Source organism: Bos javanicus, chromosome 11 (assembly GCF_032452875.1).
Source record: "Bos javanicus breed banteng chromosome 11, ARS-OSU_banteng_1.0, whole genome shotgun sequence".
Classification (NCBI taxonomy): Eukaryota; Metazoa; Chordata; class Mammalia; order Artiodactyla; family Bovidae; genus Bos; species Bos javanicus.
Genome location: NC_083878.1, coordinates 48,700,429 through 48,721,493, shown reverse-complemented (window position 1 = coordinate 48,721,493; position 21,065 = coordinate 48,700,429). Strand labels below are relative to the sequence as shown.

At 51.8% G+C, this 21,065-nt stretch overlaps 1 protein-coding gene across 1 annotated transcript in view; it reads right to left on the bottom strand.

The window, feature by feature from the left end:
* Positions 1–21,065, bottom strand: part of POLR1A (RNA polymerase I subunit A) — an 84,586-nt gene that overhangs the window by 6,387 nt on the left and 57,134 nt on the right. Inside the window, exons 16-28 of the mRNA XM_061432653.1 lie at positions 19,882–20,065; positions 17,223–17,305; positions 16,950–17,108; positions 15,174–15,272; positions 14,035–14,187; positions 12,678–12,760; positions 12,091–12,256; positions 11,055–11,276; positions 9,737–9,951; positions 7,244–7,411; positions 6,057–6,192; positions 5,431–5,588; positions 446–572 (exon numbers count right to left, since the gene is read on the bottom strand). Of these exons, the coding sequence (XP_061288637.1) occupies positions 446–572; positions 5,431–5,588; positions 6,057–6,192; positions 7,244–7,411; positions 9,737–9,951; positions 11,055–11,276; positions 12,091–12,256; positions 12,678–12,760; positions 14,035–14,187; positions 15,174–15,272; positions 16,950–17,108; positions 17,223–17,305; positions 19,882–20,065 (1,953 nt within the window). The remainder of the gene's footprint in view (positions 1–445; positions 573–5,430; positions 5,589–6,056; positions 6,193–7,243; positions 7,412–9,736; positions 9,952–11,054; positions 11,277–12,090; positions 12,257–12,677; positions 12,761–14,034; positions 14,188–15,173; positions 15,273–16,949; positions 17,109–17,222; positions 17,306–19,881; positions 20,066–21,065) is intronic.

Below are 21,065 nucleotides of genomic sequence, written 5' to 3'. Positions count from 1 at the left end.
AGACAGACGGATGAGCTGGGGCCCGCACCCAGGGCGAGGCAGGCCGCCCTGGGTGGCTGCCAGTGGCAGGTCCCTGTCGTGACCCTCCACACCCAAGAAGGAAACACTGCTTCTCGGCTCTCAGAGCAGCAGATAAATCCTCAGGTAAGGGACTGCCCTGGTGGTCCAGTGGTTAAGACTGACTCCATGCTCCCAACGCAGGGTGCACAGGTTCAATCCCTGGTCAGGGAACTAAGACCCCACATGCTATGTGGCCACACACACACACACACAAGCCAAGGTAAGCAGAGAGAGGGGCCAACCCTAGGAAGGAGTGCAAGGAGCACTGAAAACAGTCACAGAGCCATCCCAGGAGAGCAGACTCAGTGAGTCACGACCCTAAGGGGGCCCCAGCCTTGGACCTCCCTGTCATGGTCCCCAAGGGGCCCCCAGGGGACTTGCTCACCCGATTCCTCTCGGACTCGCCAGCATTGTCTAGATCCCGCTGGGTGGCTCTCCGCGTGTTCACATTTCTGAAAGCTGATGCTTTGCTGTTCTTCTTCCTGATGGCTTCCATCAGAATTTTAAAGAATCTAAAATTAGAAGAAAGCCCCGCAGCCCCGTTCAGTACCAGCATCTCCACTCTTCCTTCACTGCGGGGATAAGGTGCTCTAAGGACTTCGCCCACTTGAGGTGATGCCGGGGACTGATTCAGGAGACAGAGACCTTGCCTCTCCAGTCGGCTCACTTTTTTCCCCTCTTGCTACTTTTGGGCTGAGGGGGCACATACGGTGCATCAGAAAGGCAGGGCTGAAAGTGTGCTCCACCATTCGCAGGGGGCACAGCCTGGATCACCACCAATGGTCTCCTGGGCCATTCCCAGGGGGCATGGCCTCAATCACCACCGATGATCTCCTGAACTTTACTTCTCTTGTCTGGAAAGTGTGGGTGTCATGCAATCTTGCTTTAGGGATCAGAAACACCCCCACGTCCACCAAAACCTGTCATGGGGCCTGGCAGGCTGGCTGCTCAATAAGTGACAGTTGTTGGTGCCGTGTGGGGCCAGCTAACCAGTACAGCAGGGCCTTCAGTAGGAGGGGCACCCAGGCTGGGGCCAGGGCTGCCCCCAGCCCACCTACTGCATCTCCAGGAAGTGCTTGGGGCTGACAACTTCTGTCTCCTTGGTGCGGGAGCCCTGACAATTTGATGAGAGAGCTAAGATGTGGAAGAGCTTATCAGAGTCTCCAAGGCAGTGATAACGTACTTTGTGGGAGTAAAGCACGTCGACAGACTGTGGTGGTGGTTGTTTAGTTGCTCAGTCCTGCCCAACTCGTTTGAGACCCCATGGACTGTAGCGCATCAGGCTCCTCTATCCATAGCCAGGCAAGAATACTGGAGTGGGTTGCCATTTCCTTCACCAGAGGATCTTCCCGACCCATGGGTTCGATTGGCAGCTAAAGTCTTTACCATTGAGCCAGCAGGGAAGCCCATCGACAGGTTAGAACCAAAGGAAGTTAAAAGGACTAACGCGAGGCAGAAAGAGCCCAGCAGGCCTTCCCCGGCCCCTCCTCCTGGGTTATCTATTCGTCGCCCACCTTGTCTCCTGTCCCCTGCTCCTGTCTTCATATATCCTCTTGCTGGTCTTCTGAGTCAGGCTATAACAGCACACCAAATGGACTGCTTTTAATTATACAAACTATCAGTTCCTCATCTGCCCAGCCAGCCAGCCTGTGTTCTCTGAGCATCTGTGAGGTGCCGGCCATGTGCCAGCCCAGGGGGCAAAGCCAGGATGAAACGACAGGCACTCAGCACCTTAACTGGAGGAGTGAGCCGGTCACGTGTTTACTATTTTGTTCAGTAAAAGCAACAGACTGCTACTCTCCCTCCCAATTTCCAACCCCCACCCCCGACCCAAGTTTTTAAAGCTGTACATGGTTTTGGCTGAGGTTTCTGCCTTTGGAAGGCTCCTTACCCACTGATCCAGGAAAAAGCCTGGTCAACAGGCAGGAGGAACAGGAACAAGAGGGCCAGATAGGGAGATGCCCAGCTTGACTTTAGAAAGATATAAAATCAACTGGGAAGAGAGGGAGGAAGAGATGCTTCTGAAAGGACAGGTTCAGGTCTCTGCTCTGCCAGAGTCTAGACAGAGACAGACGAGGGCCTTGACCTCATCTGCAACTGTGGGGACCACTCCTGCCACACGCCCAGAGTCAGGGCGCAGTCAGTCACCACAGGCCCACAGTGATCACTCTGTGAAGGTCATGCCATCTGTCAGAATGTGACAACTGAGGTGGAGCCGGACGGGGGCAGCAGCGGAGAAACCTCCCTCCCACATGAATTAATTACCAAAGGGAACATGACTCTCGGCTGTTTCCGAAGGTGCCTGCCAACAGCTCCACCACCTGCCATGTGCAGGGTCAGTCTCACAGAAGCCAACCTGGTGTGACACAGCTGGGGACCGGAGGTCGGAACGCACCTCCTGCCTCTGAGCTCAGTATTCTTCCCACCTCACAGCCCCAGCCTGCCTTCTGAATTATTTCCACACACACCCAAAGGGATGGGTGCCAGGAGGAATATTTAGGAGAGCTTCATGGCTTATTTGTCTCCATTAGGGAAGCACCTCATGTGTTTCTATCTTTTTTCTCTCCCATTTATGGAAAAAGAGTCTCATGAGGGAATCCCCGGCAGTCCAGTAGTTGAGACTCCATGCTTCCACTGCAGGGGCTGCGGGTTCGATCCCTGCAGTTGGGGAACTAAGATCCTATAAGCCACGCAGTGCAGTCAAGAAAGTAAAGTTTCATGATTCAAAAGAAGGGAAGAAAGGGAGGGGAAAAGGGAAGAGAGACAGAAAAGAGGTGGAGAGAGATGAGAAAGGGGAGAAGGAGAAAGAAAAAAGAAAAAGCTTCTGGGGGTGTGTGTGGGGGAGTGGTCACCCTTCTGAAGGCACATTCCCATCCCCACATGGTCTGCATGGGGCCTGCACAGCGCAGGCCTGGCAAAGGCAGCCCAACCACTCACCCCCCGATGCTGCTCTCTCGCTTGAACCCTGCCTGCCCAAGCCACAGAGTAGCTTCACCAAGGGCGAGGGCCCATAGCTTTATCACAGCTCTTTAAGTACTCTAGCCAAATGCCAAGTAGGAGCTGACTAAGGAGCCGACTAATTTCACCACTGAGAAGAGAAGTCAGGGTTCTCCCTAACAAGAAGAAATTTTTAAACAGTGATGGATTTTCAATCCCCCAAGTGAATATAAAGAGAAAGAACTCTGGGCACAGCATGGTGCACACCTCATGCGACTTTCCTGCCTACACCTGAGATGCATGGAAATAGGGCCGATCGGCCCGCTCTCGGTAATTCTCAAGAGGCCACATGATCCTAATTCCCGTTTCTCAGACAAGGGCTGCCTGGCCAGCACAAACACGTGGCATGCTGGGAGAGGTGTTCCTCCCAGTTAATTATTGAGCTGGCGTCCGGTCTCCTGCGACATGACCCAGCACCCCGAGAGCACTCCTGACAGAATGAGCCTCCTCCACCCTGGCGAGGGGTGACACACATGCTCCCCAGAGCCCGGCCAGCTCCCCCATCCAAAGGGCTGAGCTCACATCCAAGGTCATCTAAACAACCCTGGCCATCCTATACGCCACCTGCTTAGTGGGGCCAGGCTGCAGCCAGCCCAGGTCTTCAGGTGAGAGGGAAGAAGAGGGCCTGGGCAAGACAGTCGCTCCCTCCTGGCCACACTACCCCAGGACTGCCCTGCAAGTGGGCGGCACTCAGCAAATATTTGTGGAATCACTGTGTGGATGGACATCCTGCCTCCACCCTGCCCTTGGTTCTTTGATTCAGAGTAGCATTGGAAGACCTGAGGGCTGTTCCAGACTGAAGACAGGGGCCAGGGGTCCGTGGCCAAATCCTGTTAACATGTCTAGTTGAGCCTCAATGGGCTTTTACAAAGATATGAATTAGCTGTAAATGCTTACAGATTAGAGACTAATTTATAAAAGTAAAAGCAAACAAGGGCTTCCCAGGTGGCACTAGTGGTAAAGAATCCACCTGCAATGCAGGAGACATAATGAGTCGTGAGTTCGATCCCTGGGTTGGGAAGATCCCCTGGAGGAGGGCATGGCAACCCACTCCAGTATTCTTGCCTGGAGAATCCCCATGGACAGAGGATCCTGGTGGGCTACAGTCCATAGCGTCGCCAAGAGTCAGACATGACTGAAACGACTGAGCAAGCACACACACACACACACACACAAAACAACCAAAGACAGGAAAAAAAAGAGAGGTAGTTTTGTTATTACTTTTTTTGAATCAGAAGGTCTGGCCACCTTGGCCCACATTCCTGCCCTCTCGAGGCAGATGACATGCTCTCCAGCTGGCCAGGGGCTCCCAAATGCCTCACCCGCCTTCTTACCTGCCGACCCCGCAGCCATTTGAGTCTGCGCTCCACCATCCAGGGTCGGGTGGCAAGTCAGCAGTGCTTTATTGGCTCTTGTTGGCTTGCACCAGCCCTGATATGAAACCCCTTCCAAATCCTGGGCACTCAGCACTGTGGCCCATGCTATCCAGTGTCTAACAGTGACTTGAACTTGAGAGAAAAATGGATGCTCAATCTCCCTACCAGAAAGGAACCAGATCTTTTCCATAAAAAGGTGGAGGTAGAACCTCCCTGGTGGGTCAGTGGTAAAGAATCTGCCTGCCAAGACAGGAGACGTGGTTTGATCCCTGATCCAGGACGATACCATATGTCTCGGAGCAACTAAGCCCATGTGCCACAACTACTGAGAGCCTGTGCTCTAGAGTCCAGGAGCCACAACAACTGAGCCCACGCACTGCAGCTACTGAAGCCCGAGTGCCCTGGAGCCCATGCTCCAAAACAAGAGAAGCCACCGCAGTAAGAAGCCTCTGCACTACATCTAGAGAGTAACCCCCATTTGGGGCAACTAGACAAAAGGCCGCACCATGACAAGACCCAGCACAGCCAAAATAAATACATAAAATTATTTTAAAAAGCTGGAGGTTAATCCCAATTATAGAGCTAAGTTTAAGAGCAGCATGTTGTTAGCACAGGGCTCCTTCCTGACAGAATATAAACGTATTAAGAACCACGTCATGTCAAAAATGAATACCACATGCTGGTCTGACATCACAGCACCATCCCTCTGATAAAGTTCTGTTCTCTTTATGGTCCATGTACTCCTATACCTTAAATCCTCCAAATATGAGTAGATGAAACTCATGGGCCAGAGAGTAGGAGGCAGGCAGGGCAATGGAGTCACACCCACAAGCCAGATGAGGCTGCAGGACCTCCTGTTTTCCTAAACACTTCCCTTGAGCGAATCATCTGGGAAAGAGCCCTCAGGCCCTGGGAGTTCTCTGGCCAGGAGCCCTCAAGGTTGATGACAAAGTCATACAATAAGAATGTGCAAAAGTCAAATGGCCTGAGTCCTGACCTGGTTTCCATGAAGTGTAAGATGTCCTCGGGCCTCGTGCACTTCTCCTGCTGGTAGTACGCATGCGGCAGGAACTGAAACCGCAGCTGGTATACCCGGAACTTGTTCTGTTTCTCCCCTATACAGAAGGACTCCTGGACATCAATTTTCTCCAACACCTAGAATCAGACAGACAGGACCCGGTGTGCCCCATGCCTGGGACTGAGCATTATAAGTGGGAACACTGAGTTTGCAGGCACAGGGGCTGGGACCATGAGCCAAAGTTTAAAATGAGCGCTACTAATGTAGATCCCTCTCAGGGTAGGGAGAGGGACCCCCGCCCTGTAGGTCACACCTCCTGAGAAGGGCCTGAGGCTGCAGGGGGAGGGCTCCAGTAGGGCTGGTAAGTTAACCAAGAAAGTATCTTTATTTGTAAGGCACATAAGAGTGCTGCAGAACCAGTGGTTACTTTTAAAGCTTCCTGACCCACCCCTGCTCAGCACCTGGCAGAGGAAGCCTGCCTCTCTCACTGGTGAAGTCTGAGCCCAGAGTCAGAAGAGCTGACAAAGGCCCTTCTTCCTGGATGGGAGGATGGATGGAGGAGACACAGGAAAACGCCTGCAGCTGGGTCTGAGGGAGATCATTACCTCCCCGAGACACACTCTGGTGAGTTGCTTCTTCAGGCTTTTCACTTTCTTCAGTGCTTTCTTGGTATTGAACACAGGTACACTCATCATTGGCGTCTTGATGTTGGAACTGGCCACCATGAGGATCTCCCGCAACCTGTCATGGAACAAGGGCACATCTGAGCCAAAGCAGCACCTGGAGTCTCTATTTTGCAAAGTCTTTCTCATTAACATGCTGGAGTTCTTTCAGGATCTGCAAGGGACCTTAGGATCTTGAGGAGGAAATAAGCTGATCAGGGTGTCCCTGCTCTGGCCCTGTATGTGACAGCAAGGGACCCTGCAGTCAGCTTCCTCCACTGAAGCATGGGCTCCTCAAGGACAGGGCTGTGTCTTCTTGCTCCCTGTCACCTATGCCTCACTTACAGTGCTTACTAAGGGCTTACCGAACAAACAAGAGACGCAAGGAAGGGAACCAGTGTCTGCAGCGCTCCTACTAGGCACAAGGACCACAGCCAGGCCTCAGCCACGGCTCAGTGAGCCAGCCTGGCCAGACTGCCCTGTGGCCCCTGCCCTCCTCCTCCCCACAAACCCCAAGGCTGAGAAAGCTGAGGAGCCTGAGTCACTCAGCTAGAAAGCGGCCAGGCCGGGCAGGTGAGCGTGATCTCTGTTCTCTCCTCTCACCCAGCAGCCATCATCCTGCAGGGTGCACACTTTGACCTGAAAAGCCAGGGTCCCTCTGGATTCTGTTCTAGGTGAGTGGTACCCCCAGAGCCAGGCAACCAGATGGCCTGACCCCGGGAGCCTGCAGTTTCACAAGCATTCCAGGAAACTGGGATCCAGGAGTTGGTGGAGAGCTAAATGGAGATGCTGAGAAGCCTGGGCATGGATCCAAGTGCAGAAACCAGTTGGGCTCCGGAAATTCCAACCCTGACCCCCGCTTTGATGACCCTGTCTCTTTCACAAACACATACTCTCAAAACTTCATATACACACCCACCCACACTCTCATATTCATACTCACACACACCCTCACCCACACACTCATACATTCATACATACATTCACATTCATACACACTCACACACACATTCATACACACACACTCTCACTCATACACACACACACACACACTTTCACACTCTAATGAAATCCCCTCCTTCCCAGGAGCAGGCTTGCACAGACCCTGCCTGTGTACCCTTGAAGCCCACCTCGGAATGCCCAGGGTGACGTTCATCTCGCCTCTGCCGGCAAAGTGGAAGGTGTTGAGCGTCATCTGTGTGGAGGGCTCCCCGATGCTCTGGGCGGCCAGCAGGCCCACGGCCTCACCCGGGTCGCATAGAGAGCGCTGCCACTTGAGCTGCAGCAGAGTCCTCAAACTGGAAACAGGGTGGGGGGACATCAGGGGTCAGAGACACAGACACCACCTGCCTGTCACGAGCTGACGACAGACCCTGTGAGCAGGGTGCGTGCACCTGATGCCTCGTCCTCCTTCTGGGCTTGTTTTACCAGGCAAATGGTCCTTCTAAGCCTTCAGTTCCTGCCAATGACCCTGAAATGTCCTAAATGACGCAGCACAAAGCCCAGCTGGGTGGCTGAAGCGCTGGGTGTCCACGTTCAGACTGCTCACGTCTACCCAGAGAATGTCATGGAACCTGTGAACTCACTGTTCACATTTCCCTTGGCTAATTCTTTATTCCCCACTGGCTATGACAGCTTGGAGAGGGCTGAAACCTCCCTCTGTAGAAACTAGGGAGAGGTTCACGGAACAAGCAAGGGGATCTGGTCGGGGAGGCGGGAATAGGGCACTTATCTTCTTAATTAGTGCAAGTGGCTATGGGCCACTTTGGAAGTATGCGTGCTATATGATTTTGTAACCTTTGTAACTTACTAATAACCCTTTTTCCTATTTTTAGAACAGCTACAGAAACACTGTGTGACCCCAGCACACAGGACAAGGAATTGACTCAGTAAATCAAGACTAAATGGACCTTATGTGTGAGTACAGAGGAAAGTAATAAAACTACATTTCTACGCAAGTTCTTTTTATTAATAAAAATCAGACTTTTCGCTAACCTGATGTGTATTCTCTCCCAACTACTTCAAACCAGTGAGGTTTGAGTGCATATCAGTATTCCTGACAGAAAAAACCTTCGAATACGTTGGGGTTGCCCCCAGAGCTTGGGGCTTGCTAACAGAGCCTCTGTGAGAGTCACGGAAGCACACTTGCCTCCCCATCTCGGCCCACCGAACCCAAGTGATGCTCCCAGGGGCTAAGCCTGCGCCACTCCTGATGCAGCACAGTTGGAGGGAGGACCCACGTGGTCCTTCTGAAAGTAAATGGCAGCATCCTGAGCAGCAGGGAGGAAGGTGAAAGGGAATCAGGGCCTTGCTCTTTCAGGGAAAACCCAGCTGGCAGCTAAACCACAACCTGCTGTGATTTAGTACTCCATCTTCATACCTCTGAGGCCTGGCTGGAGCAATCAGTTTAAGGCGTAATAAGTGACAGCTGTCCCTCCACTCCAGGTCCTCCACCCAAGAATCTGTCTTTGCTCCTCCCCCTGTCGCAGTCCCACTCCCTGGACCCTCAGACTCCCTGTATATCTGGCAGGGTTTCATCAGGTGCAGGACATGCAGCCAAGCTACAGCAGGTGATCTCAGGCCTCCAGCTCTGCAGGCCAGGCTAAGAGAATTGAGAGGGAAGGACCCCCTGATGACTGCTCTGAGACCAGTGCCCCAGCAGACATTCCTTGGGGGGTACATATCACCTTTCAATTCACTCTGCCTCAGTGCTAGTCCATGCCTGGCTTCCCACTTGTCTTGGTAAGTCACTAGTCACTAAGTCGTATCTGACTCTTTGCAACCCCATGGACTGTAGCCTCCCAGGCTCTTCTGTTCAAGGAATTTTCCAGGCAAGAATACTGGAGTCGGCTGCCATTTCCTTTTCCAGGGGATCTTCCTGATCCAGGGGTCGAATCTGTGTCTAATGCATTGGCAGGCAGGTTCTTTACCACTGCATCACCTGAGAATGGGAAGCCCAAACTCTACTTCAAATGCAGTCAAAGACAGCAATGATCAAGGAACTGTTCATTAATTCCTTAACATTCTACTTTTAATCACGATAGTTATTTATATTAGCTTTGAGCAACAATATCACATTACACCATATTAAATTTACACCTGACAAAAGTTTTATTTTTCATATTAATTAATTTCTTTTCCCTGTTTTATTTTTCTGTGAACAAGTCCAAGCTGGGGACTCCATGTGGTCCTTCCTCCTCGAAGCTTTGAAACTCGAAGCTCAAAGGGTCAGTGGAATCATCAGACCCAGCCCCTTACAAAAGGCTAAGATGTGGTGTCAAAGGGCAAAGGATGACCTGTGCCAGGTCCCAGGGTTGGCAGCTGCTGACCAGATTCCCTGCCTCTCACTGAGCCATGCCTACCATCCCACACTCAAAAGAACGGTCACTATGTTGAGTCTCCTTCCCCACAGAGCAGTCTCCTCCATCTTGGCTCAGGTGGGGGACGCACTCCTGCCTAAGCTCTCATCTGTCCCGCAGCCCTCAGGGCTTGCAAGGTGCCCTCTGTTTCACTTCCCTTCCTCCTACTGGAGTCTCAGACCCAGGAGGCTGCCGGAGTGGGCAGGGAAGGGCCTGAGAGAAGCAGAGTCTCCCTCTGCAGGTGCAAAAGGTCAATGTTATTACCTGTCGAGAGAAAGCCTCGATTTCTCGTAACTCCGCTCTGCCTGAGCTGCCCACTCGCAGCTGTAGTCGTCCATCTTCTTTTCAAATGTTTCTGACACGGATGCGAAGTAGATGTCTGGGCGCCAGACAGACAGACTGGGGTCGGGACAAGGAGCCGCCTTCTTCTGGTACTTCCTCCGGCTTTGTTCGTCTAACTCAGCCCACATCCTCAGCATCTGGAAGGAAGGACAGGACTCAGCTATGTGGGACAACGGGCTTCTCTTCCTGGGGTGTCCAGTAGGATGAGGAGGATCAAAGGCCCTTGCTTCAAATGACAGCATGGGAAAGAGACAGAAATCTGACAGCACAGGAAAGCCATCTTGACATTGGAAGGACAGAGAACCGAATCCATCCCAGGGCGCACTGCGTGATCACGACTCTAGGAGCCATTCGTTGTGGCCCTTCAAGCACAAGCAGAGCGACCATGTAAGCTACTCTCCAAACTGCAATTCTTGTAGAATAAAATGCAACATTATTAATAATCATCCTGGGATGAGAGGCAAACCAGGGCTGTCTCAGGCCCATGAGGACACAGTCACCATGAGCCAGGTGACTGTGCTGATCCCTGTCTGTCCCCTGTCCAGGCTTTCACATGCCCGATGCCCCGAAGCTGTCCCACAGCAACCGCTTCAAAGTGCTCCCCTGCCTCCTGGCTCAGCTATGCTTAGAAGGTGGGAGATGGCAGAAGAAGAGGGGAAAGAGGGAGGAGAGGAAGCCTGGACATCCAGTCCCCACCCTAAGGGGTCTCTGAGCCCCAGTCTCTCAACTGAGGGCTCCTGTCACATGGTCTCTGCCCACGGCCACCTTCTCCACTCCTGATGACTGTTCACGTTCTCGGGGAGGCTGGGGAACCCAACTTACCAGCCCTAGTTAGCTGCCTGGAACCCTGCCCACACCTTAGTAAAGATGCAGGCATGCGTGCTCAGTCGCTTCAGTCATGTCTGACTCTTTGTGACCCTATGGGGTATAGCCTTCCAGGCTCCTCTGTCCATCGGGATTCTCCAGGCAAGAATACTGGAGTGGGCTGCCATGCCTTCCTCCAGGGGATATTCCTGACCCAGGGATTGAACCTGAGTCTCCTGCACTACAGGTGGGTACTTTACCTCTAAGCCACCGGGCAGGCCTCTTTGTACAGATTTCCCCTCCTTAAATTGATATTTGAGTGCCATTTTTCCTGGCCAACAGTGAATGAAGCTAGATTTCATGGCTGGACCTTCCACCAGGAAAACAACCCCTCATCCCCTCAACCCCACTGATCCCCCACCTCCTCCAGCATCACCTGGTAAGTCTCGGGGCTGCGGCCATTCTGGTTTGTGCCCTCAAGGTTCAAGGCTTTCACGGCCGCCTGAATTTTCTGGGAGTAATTCAAGAAGGCGCCTTTCCTCAGGAGGGTGTTGGAATGCTTGCTGTGCCATTTTCTGATGGCTCTGAAATGACGGAGAGCTTTCTGGGGATCCGCTCTGGATAAAACTTCATGGACATGCTTCGATTTCATTATTACCTAGACAAACAGACCACACAAGCAAGAAAGAAGAGGTGAGGGTGTAACACAAAGGCCATGGTACACAACTCACACAACCTCACAGGAGGTGGCCCATGTGGAGCCCTCACGATGCCCCTTGGGGGGCTGAGCACCCACTGCTAACCAGGGGCTCACTTGGTGCCAACCAGAGTCGGGAGCTGGCAGTCTCAGGAGCTGAGGTCATGGGGCAGAAACCCTGACACTCAGAGTCCTTCCAGAACATGGGTATTTCTGGGAAGAAAGGAGGAGGGGACAGGCACCAAGGTGGAAAGGAGCTGGCCCTTAACTTTCCATCTGACCACCTGCTCATGACCTTGAACAGGCCATGTCAGTTTCAGTTTCCCAATCTGCAAAACCTGGGGGACTGCTCAGCCAATGCTGATGATCCCTCTTGGGCCAGTAAGGCATGGAATGAAAACCATGGGCTTGTGAGTCAGAGGGCCTGGGTGTAGACATGAGCCCTGCTCCTCACCAGCTCGTCATTTAAACTCTGATACTCAGTTGTCTTGGCTGTAAAATGGGCAGAGGGGTCCCTGTGTGCCCAGGCAGCAGTGAGGAGGCAGACAGACAGCAGCCACAGTGCACTCGAGTTTAGGACCGTAAATGCCCCCAACAGTGCAAGTGTTCGAAGCATCTGCCATGTCAGGCGTTCCAGGGCGTTGCTTGGTGCTTTTAAATTCTCCCTCCTCTAGTTTTCAGCAGACACTCTGATTGGGTGGCAAAGCTCAGGGTGGGAGGTCCACCACACAGGCCCTACCCCGCCACCCCCAGGCTCCGGAAGGCGGCACACTACCTCATAGTTGCTGGTGAGGAAGGGGAACTGCTTAGGCTGCAGGAACTGTGTCTTGGGGATGTCCAGGCCGTCCTCCCCGTACAGGAACTGCACCACGCTGCCATCACTGTCACGGACTGTCAGGTCGTATTGGACAACCAGCCCCTCCAGGTGTTTGATGATGCACCTGTACAGAGACCCTCGGCTCAGTGCCTCCTGGAGCAGCATTTGACAGGGCAGGTGGAAGGCAGAGGCAGAAAGGTGGACTGCTGTTCTACAGCCAAGCAAGCCCCGGGACAGGCTGGCTCCCGTGCCCCTGTGTGACCCTCGCTCCCATCTCCAGCCGTGGCTGCCTGCCCTGCCCAGGGAAAGGGCACAGCTGCTGACACCTGGGCCCTTCCTGTAAACCTCTGAGTTTACACTAGACCAATCCTCTAGAACTGGCTATTTTCTGTCTCAGAACACCCATGGATTACTTTTCAGAAGTTTTTTTTTTCCCCCCAAAGGGATCTTAAGCGAATTGGCAATGAAAATGTGAAAAAGAGACAGAGCTTGAGTGGACCCGGGACGCTGAGCCACCTGAAGGTGGCAGGGCAGGTGCTTTTTACCTCTGGAGGTATCCGGAACGGCTGGTCTTCACAGCAGTGTCCACCAGACCCTCTCGGCCGGCCATGCAGTGGAAGAAGAACTCCTGTGGGAGAAGCGGGAAGGCCCAGGGGCGGCACAGTGAGGACAGCTGCTTCCTGGAGGGCGGCTCAGGCCCATGTCCCCAGCAGCTCCGATGGCACTGATGATGCCAGGGACATCTGCGCTCCCCTGGGGTGACCTCTGTCTTATCCTGCCCGAGAGCAGAGGGACAAGTGGAGGACCAGGGCCAGTTCTCATGCTCAGGAGGCCATCCTCAGCGCCACACTCCACGTTTCAAACAGAAATGGCACTTCTGCCTCATCACATAGTGTTTTCCAAACTTCCACAATGAGACGTGTTTGTAACAACGATCGGCAAACATGTACATACATCCACACACGTGTGTGGATAAAGATACATGATTCAAGCTAAAACTATGGAACTTTATGAAATGACCCCAGCCCTCACTCGGATGCCTTCTTTATCACCCTACTCTATTCCATCACATAAAGCCAGTTGCTATCTTTTACCATGGTTTCATGATTCACTTAGGGGTCGCAACCAGTGTTCAGAACTCTCTGGTCTACATCAGCTCTCCACTACCCTTTGCCAGAGGCCATGGATAACCACTGGAGAGTCTGTGTGAGACCAAGAGAGAAGCCCTGGGCATAGCCGATGGCCTTGACACAAAAGGTCAGTTCTCTTCACAACCTAGACTTGTTGTCTGACCACAAGAGGAGTCTTTGCAGAGATGCACTGGACTAGGCAACAGAAAGCACTAATCAAAAAACCATTTCTCAAAGTGTGAGGAGAAAACCTTTCTCTTAGGGGAGAGTTCTATCGCTGATGGAGGAAAAACTAGGCATTTGCCACAACTGGTCAGTTTCTCCAGGGTCAAGGAAGAGCCGTGAGGCTCTCTTGGGGAGCTTTGTAAAATAAATCTCTGTGATGCTCCTTTTGGCAATGGAGAGCACTCTGGGGAGGGCTTCCCCTTCCCCAGCTGCCCTCAGAGGCAGGGAAGAACCGGCTGAGAGAAGGCACGAGGCAGGAAGAGGTTGAGCTGGGACTGATCTTACTCGTCTTCCCACTCATCAGCAATCCTGCCCGAGCACCCACGATGTGCCAGGTACCACACTGGGCTCTGGCATTCTGAAGGTGAACGTGACGTGGCTCTTATGGTTCTCAGGGGCCCCCGCCATCTACAAGGTAAGCAAGGATGTACAGGCATTTATTTCTTGACTATCTTTGCTTAAAGCTGTTGGTGAAGGTCATAGGCTTTCTACTTCTGAGCATAGAAATGAGGAGGAAAGCCAAAAGGAAAAACCAAAAAATACATACCGGAGGCTTGATGCCAGTGAGGAACCTGCCAGTCACGAAGCCGCCAGCCCTGGGGGTGAATTCATAAGGCTCGAAGCAGGGCAACGACTTGCCAGATGCCATGAGCGGGGGTCTCCGACCTTCCAATTCGATCTGGCCCAGCAGGCACGAAATCTACGAGAAGGGACACCCAGATGGGACTGAAGACCTACACACGCCTTACGTGATGCTCTGTCCCAGCAGGGGATGGAGCACTTGCTCTTCAAGAAAAACTGCATGGAAATGGAGTTCCTGGAGGTCAACCTACATTTCTTAATAAATCAGGAAAGCTGATGTTTCAGGAAAATACCTGTATCTTCCTTTCACTGACTGATTAGAATCTTCACATTTGGGGTCAGTTGAAATAGATAGTGCTTTGCAAAAGCAGCCATGTTTCAGAAGAATCTCGTGTTATACCTGAAAGGGACCTCCCTAACAGGGAAACTGAGACGAGCAGAAAATATAGTTTATTGTGATCCTGAACATTCTCAGGTCAAAAGAGAGTGAAACTGCCTAGTGATGCTCTTGGGGACAGTGTGTCTGGATTCTACTTAGTCAAAAGGGCTTCCTGGTGGCCTCGAGCCTTGTAAGCCCATTCCTACTGTTCTGTACTCACCAAACAATGAGATGATCCTTAAGACTCTCTCAAGGTCATCAAATTTTTTAAAAAGTTGCTAAGATTTGTGAAATCATTGTGATAGCACTGCAACATGAAAACATGTAACCATACAGTATCTAAATTTATAATAGGTATTTATATGAAACACTATGGAGAAGGAAATGGCAACCCACTCCAATATTCTTGCCTGGAGAATCCCATGGACAGAGAAGCCTTGTGGGTTACAGTCCATGGAGTCGTGAAGAGTCAGACACGACTGAAGAGACTTAACATGTACACACACGATACACTATCTGGATATTTACCTCCATGTGTCTACAACACTGGCGTGTTCACAGTGATTAGCTCCTGTACTGATTTCTACATATACTTCTGTATTGTGCAGAATTTGCCATGCTTTACGTGGAACATGGATTCTTTCAAAAACAGAAACAAATCTGAAAAGTGCCTCCTACAACCACCCCAGCCTTCTGCCAAGCAGCCAGCCTGCCTTTGCTCACACCTGCATGGTGTTCACTGTCGAACCTTTGGCTCCAGACTGCACCATCATCTGCAGATTGTTCTCTGGGAACTGTCTGTGTAGGCCGAAGGGCATGCATGCCTGCGGATGGAACACACACATCGGTCAGTGACTCCTCCCTGGGAATCTTAGGTTCAGAAGGTAAATGCGGGAGCCCACTTAGACTATGAATCTGGAGAGCAGTGCCAGATCCCATTTGAGGTTAAGGAGAAGCCTTGTCGGCATTAAGCCTTTGGCTGGAAGCCCTGGAAAGAGGTCTAAAGAATGGCCCGGGCTGCCACGCTCTCGACACCTCTGCTGGGAAGCCGGAAGGCAGATGCAGAGGGGCCAGCATCTTTAGTTCGTGATGCTGAAATGCAGCCGATTAAAAATAAAACCTAAGGTGGTGCTCTTGGGAACTTACCCATCAGAGCATGCCCTGGCCCCGGACAAGCAGCCATGATGACCAGTGCCCGTGTCATACTCATATCTGCCAACATGCTGCCCAAGCGCCAAGCAGGCGCTTCGCCTCAGCTCCCGGGGCAAAAGAGTAGTCAAAGCCCCCAGGTGGATTGGGGAGATGCTGTGGAGAGGTGGGGGGTGGCTCTGAGTTTATCTAAGCCTCTGCCTAGGGATGCAGACACCCACCCTCACACAGGAGAGACAAGGTGGACGTGAAGAGACAGAGGAAAAGAAATAAAGTAATCCTGAGACGCTTGAGATGACGCCCCACCCACAGCATCCCCAGTGAGCCCTGGAAGCTGAGCCTCCCCGTTCTCGAGCAGTGCTGGAAGGCTGGAAGAAACCTCGCCTTGCAAGGACAGAACTGTACCAAAAAGGTCTGCTGACAGCCAATCAGAACTGAGTCAGCAAACACTGACTTTAGCTAGGCTTGGTCTTCCCTCCCTTTCTCCTCCTCAGGTTGGGTGTCAAGGCCCAGGAGGCCGGGGTGAAGGCCAGTGGGCTCCTTCAAGCTGTAGGACTGGGAGCCCCAGCTCTGGGACAAGAATAGGGCCCCCTCTCCTTTCTCAGCTGCGGGGCTTTAGGGGACTGGCAGGGCGGTCAGACCTCACCCAGGACACTGTGCAGATGAGTTCCTGAATCCTGCCAGCAAATCCGTGAGGCAGGTCTCTTCCCATCCCTGCCCCAGGGGAGGACACCTCACTCAGACCGCTCACATCACACAAGGCCGGAGATCTCAGAGCAAGTCCATGGAAGAGCCAGGATTCAAACACGGGCCTTCACCCCAGCTGTCCTACACACACAGCACTGGAGGTGCTGATCCTTTACTGTGCCCCTCCACCCTGCATAGGCCCCTGGAAAAGACTTTCTTCAGTCCCCTTTAAGGCCGTTACCCTAAAATACAAACATTTAAAACGACAACTAGTGCAGAATTCCCTGGCGGTCCAGTGCTTAGGACTAGGCGCTTTCATTGCCGAGGACCTGGGTTCAGTCCCTGGTTGGGGAACTAAGATCCCGCAAGCCAGGTAGTGTGGGAAAAAATAAATAAATAAAAGAAAGAAAGAATAATGCAATGCCTTCATGCTCAGCATTAATCAAAGGAAGACCTCTCCAGACCCTAACTGAGGGTACAAATCCCTTGGCTCTTCAAAGTGATCAATTCTACTCGCCCCATCTGGAGTCTCACCTAGTCAGCTGTTCAACAGTCAAATTGCTCCAAGAGGCCCAGAGTGAGACTCAAAATGTAATTAGAAAAAAAAAAAACAAAAAAAACAGCATTCAAATGGTGGTGGTAAGAGCACATGCCGCTGGACTAACCTTGTTAATTTCATTGCTGTAATGGTTCACTTCCTCCTTGAACTTCAAGTCAATCATGTTAAAATCCCTCTGATCTTTACTCAGATGGGCATCCTGCCACTTCCCTTGGACTTCATCACATGACACTGCCTCTGGCAGGTTTAACGCAGCCCTGACGGCCTAGGATTAAAAGAGGAAACACTGGAGGCTGCAGGCAAGGGAGGAAGGTGTGGGCCCCATTTGCTGGAGCCCGACCGACTCTGCTGCAGGCGGTAGCCCCCAGCCCCTCCTCACCCGGGGCCCACAGTGGGTGGAGTCTTCAATGATCCCATGTCTCCTGACATCCGCCTTCGGCTTGACCAAAATGTCTTCTACTCCTGTGAAGTGAAACAGACCAGTTTGGATGCAACCAGGCCTGACTTCTCACCAGGTTGTGAACTTGGTGAGGTCAGGGCATGGGGCACGGTAACAGGCACCCAGGAAGCACCTGAATAACGATGGGGACATTCCCATCACCTCAAAGAGACTGCTACCATCTCTTAAGTGCTTACCATCTTACAAATGACAAAGCTAAGGCTCAAACTTGAGCCCATGGGTACGGAGGTAGAAAGCCAACCCAGGCCCAAGTCCCAAACTTGGCCACCAGATACAGGCCCTCCATTCAATAAAAACATGTTGGATGAATGGGACAGAGGTGAAGATGACATTCTGGGTGAAAAACTGGGGTTGAGGAAAACAGAAGAGGAGGGGGCAGACATCCCGTTTTGACTTCCAGAAATCACATGTCAGCAGGGACCACACTGTGTAGCTTTGAGAATCCGTGGGCAAGCACAGACAGACATATCCAAGCCTGGCTGACAGGGACAACCATTGCGGGGTCCTCTCTGTTGCTCTGGAAGGAAGAGTCCCTGGGCCACTTCAACGAAGCCTGTCCTCTGGCTTCAAAGGGCTAAGGAATTCCCCATCTTAGGCAGGAAGTCTTCCCACTTCATTTTTCAATGAACTATTTTCTGTCTACATTTGAGAGCTACTGACCTCAACAGTCCCTCAGCCAAGGTCTCAGGAGGAAAGGAATTCAAGGCTGCAGTGTTGCAAAGCTGGGCTAAGATGTCTGGGACTCCCACATGCAATGTCCTGGAAGCCTGAGTGCCTCTAAAGAACTTGAGGAGGAGAAAGAATCTGTCTCTCTGTGAGCAAGCCACACCATGACAATGGGCCCTTCCACAGGGTCGGCTCCAGGCCATCTTGCTGTGCCTTCAGTGACCTCTGGCTGCGAGGGCTGAAGGCACTTCCTCTAGCCTGGACTTCCCTCCAAGCTTGACACCCAGCTTGGCCCTGTTCCCTCTCAGTCTCGGCACCAGACAGTCTTTGCACTTTGGCCAGTTTCTCCTCGGATCATGTGCTGAGCAGAGCTGCTTGTTAGATTTGGTCCTCATCACGGTCTGGGTGTGGATTCTTCCTCTCCTTTTTTTTTTTTTTTTACTTTTGGCTGCGCTGGCTCTTTATTGCTTTGCTCGGGCTTCTCTAGTTGTGGCGAGTGGGGGTTACTCTTTGTTGCCGTACATGGACTTCTCACTGTGATGGCTCCTCTTGTGCAGCACAGGCTTTAGGCGTGCAGGCTTCAGTAGTCGTGGCACACAGGCTTACTTGCTCTGCAGCCTGTGGGATCTTCCTGGACCAGGGAGCGAACCCATGTCTCCGGCAATGGCAGATGGATTCTTATCCACTGTGCCACCAAGGAAGTCCATCTACTTTCCATTTTTAAAGGCATTTGTTCAAGGAAGCTCATCTGAGAAATACTGTGAGAACCAGGAACCTAATAATAGGAACTGGTAAAATTAACCATGGTACATCTACAAAAGCAGAATAGTTTATAGCCACGGACCTGAGGAAGTCAGTTTATATTTGCTTACAGAAGGACATTTATAAAACATTATCTGTAAATGGTGGAGGGGAACAGATCACAAAACACTAGGTATTACTGTAGGAACCCCTTTTTCCCAGAAAGTGTTTATACTTGGAAAGTCTAGAAAGACACATATCAAGTCAATATTGGTGTTATCTCTGGCAGTTGAATGCTGGGTGATTTTTAATTATTTTCATGTCTGTGATTATTTTGACTTTTCCACAATATAAATTTTATAATTATGATGGCCTTCTTGCAGGCCAGTGAGCAAACTCCAGCAGACCCACTGGCTCCCTGTCTGCATGTGAGCCAGTCCATGAACTCAGTCTCATCAGCGGGATGATTCCCATGCTTGCTGGGAGTCCTGCTTAGTGCAAGGCCTGACACCCATTCCTCATGCATGGGAAACTGCAGAAGGGCTTGGACTCCACGGTGAATACCGAGAGACACACTGCTCTGAATGAGCTCGTGGCACGGAAAATATCGGCCCCCTTGTTTTCTTTATCAGAGTCAACTTCCTAAAACAGTGGGCTGTCATTTCCAGGGAGAGAGTTCCTCTTTCTGTCTTACAATCACTTGACAGGTCAGCCCCAACGTGGTGTTTCCAACAGAACCCGCTGTGTCGGGTGGTGTGGGCTGTTCTGACAACAGGGAAGACTCCAGGTGGGGCACAGAGTGCCAGAAAGATTCTGGAAGGGCACTTGCAGGAGAGAATGGAGGTATGAGTGTGAAGAAAAATCAGTCTAGGACACTGGAGACCATAAGGAAAGGTGTTGATAAAGGGACAGAATGGAAATGCAGATGGGGAAGGGCGTCACTCTGTGCTGTATGAAGAAATGAAGAGACTAGGGTGGTATGGGTGTGTGTCGGGGGGTGTGGAAACACGGAGAAGCAGCAGGCTGTGCAGTGTCACCGGAGGCCCCATGAAGATGCCCTCGTGAAGGGAGCCCGGCTGTTCCCCTGGAACCGGGAGACACCCTGGCAGGTGGGCTGGCTGCAGAAGCGGACTGAGCAGGGTGGGGCCCCAGAGCCACCTGCCTCACTCACCCAAGGTGAAGCCTCTGTAGAGCTGCAGGTAGGCGGTGAAGAGGCGGGCCAGGCAGGTGAGAACCCTGCCGCTGGTCTCCCCACCGTAGATCTCGTAGCAGCAGTGGACCAGGCCATAGGCGGAGCTTCCGTAGTGCGCCTTGTCCAGCACCCCGCACAGCAGTTCCCCTGCTCTGATGATCACCTGCGGACGGATGGCCACTGGCACTGGGTGGGGGGAGCCCCGCCCCTCCCTCACTCCATGTCTTACTAACCTTATAACCCTCAACTGCCTCAAATTCCTGATGCAAAGAAGGGGATAAAGCAGGTGAGCACACAGAGAACAACATTCAGGGCTTCCCTGGTAGCTCAGTGGTAAAGAATTCATCCGCCAATGCAGGAGACGTGGGTTCAATCCCTGATCTGGGAATATCCCACATGCCCTGGAGCAACTAAGTCTGTGAGTCATAAGTACTGAGCCTGTACTCTAAAGCCCAGGAGCCACAACTGCTGAGGCCTGTGCTGCCCAACAAGAGGAGCCACTGCAGTGAGAAGCCTGTGCACCACAGCTGGAGCGTAGCCTCCAGGCTCTCCGCAACTAGAGAAAAAAGCCCACGTAGCAACGAAGACCCAGCACAGCCAAAAATAAAGTAAATAGCATAAAAAAAAGAACATTAAACAAAATTCTTTTTCAGGGACTACATCCCCTCCCCAACCATAGACAGTTCAGTGTGTTCCTACGTGCCCCACTCCCATCACCCAACCATTCTGACTTGGGGTCATGTATCCTTGATAAAAACTTTGTGACTGGAAAGGAGTGCATTTTGAGTCTAAATTTCATAACTGTGACCTTGGCCTAGGTACTTCCTCCCTGGAACCTTGGGAGTAAGAAACACAGAACCTTTCTAATACGCTTTAAGCACTGAATTTGTACTTTCTTAAAGCTTGTTTCAAGCATTAGAAGCTAATTTAAAGAATTTCTAGTTTGAATTTAAATTTAAAACTAAATTTAAATTTCTAGTTTAAAGGATTTCTAATTTAAAGAAAAGTGCTGCACACATTAAGCATATGATCTACGAAGGGAAAGAAAAGGGGCAGCTTGGGTTCTATTATGAATGGCATGTGTGTTAGACCCTGCAACAAAGCCCTTGTGAGCAGGGGCCCTGGGGATACTTCCCCAGAAAGAGCACATGAGGCCCTGAAAA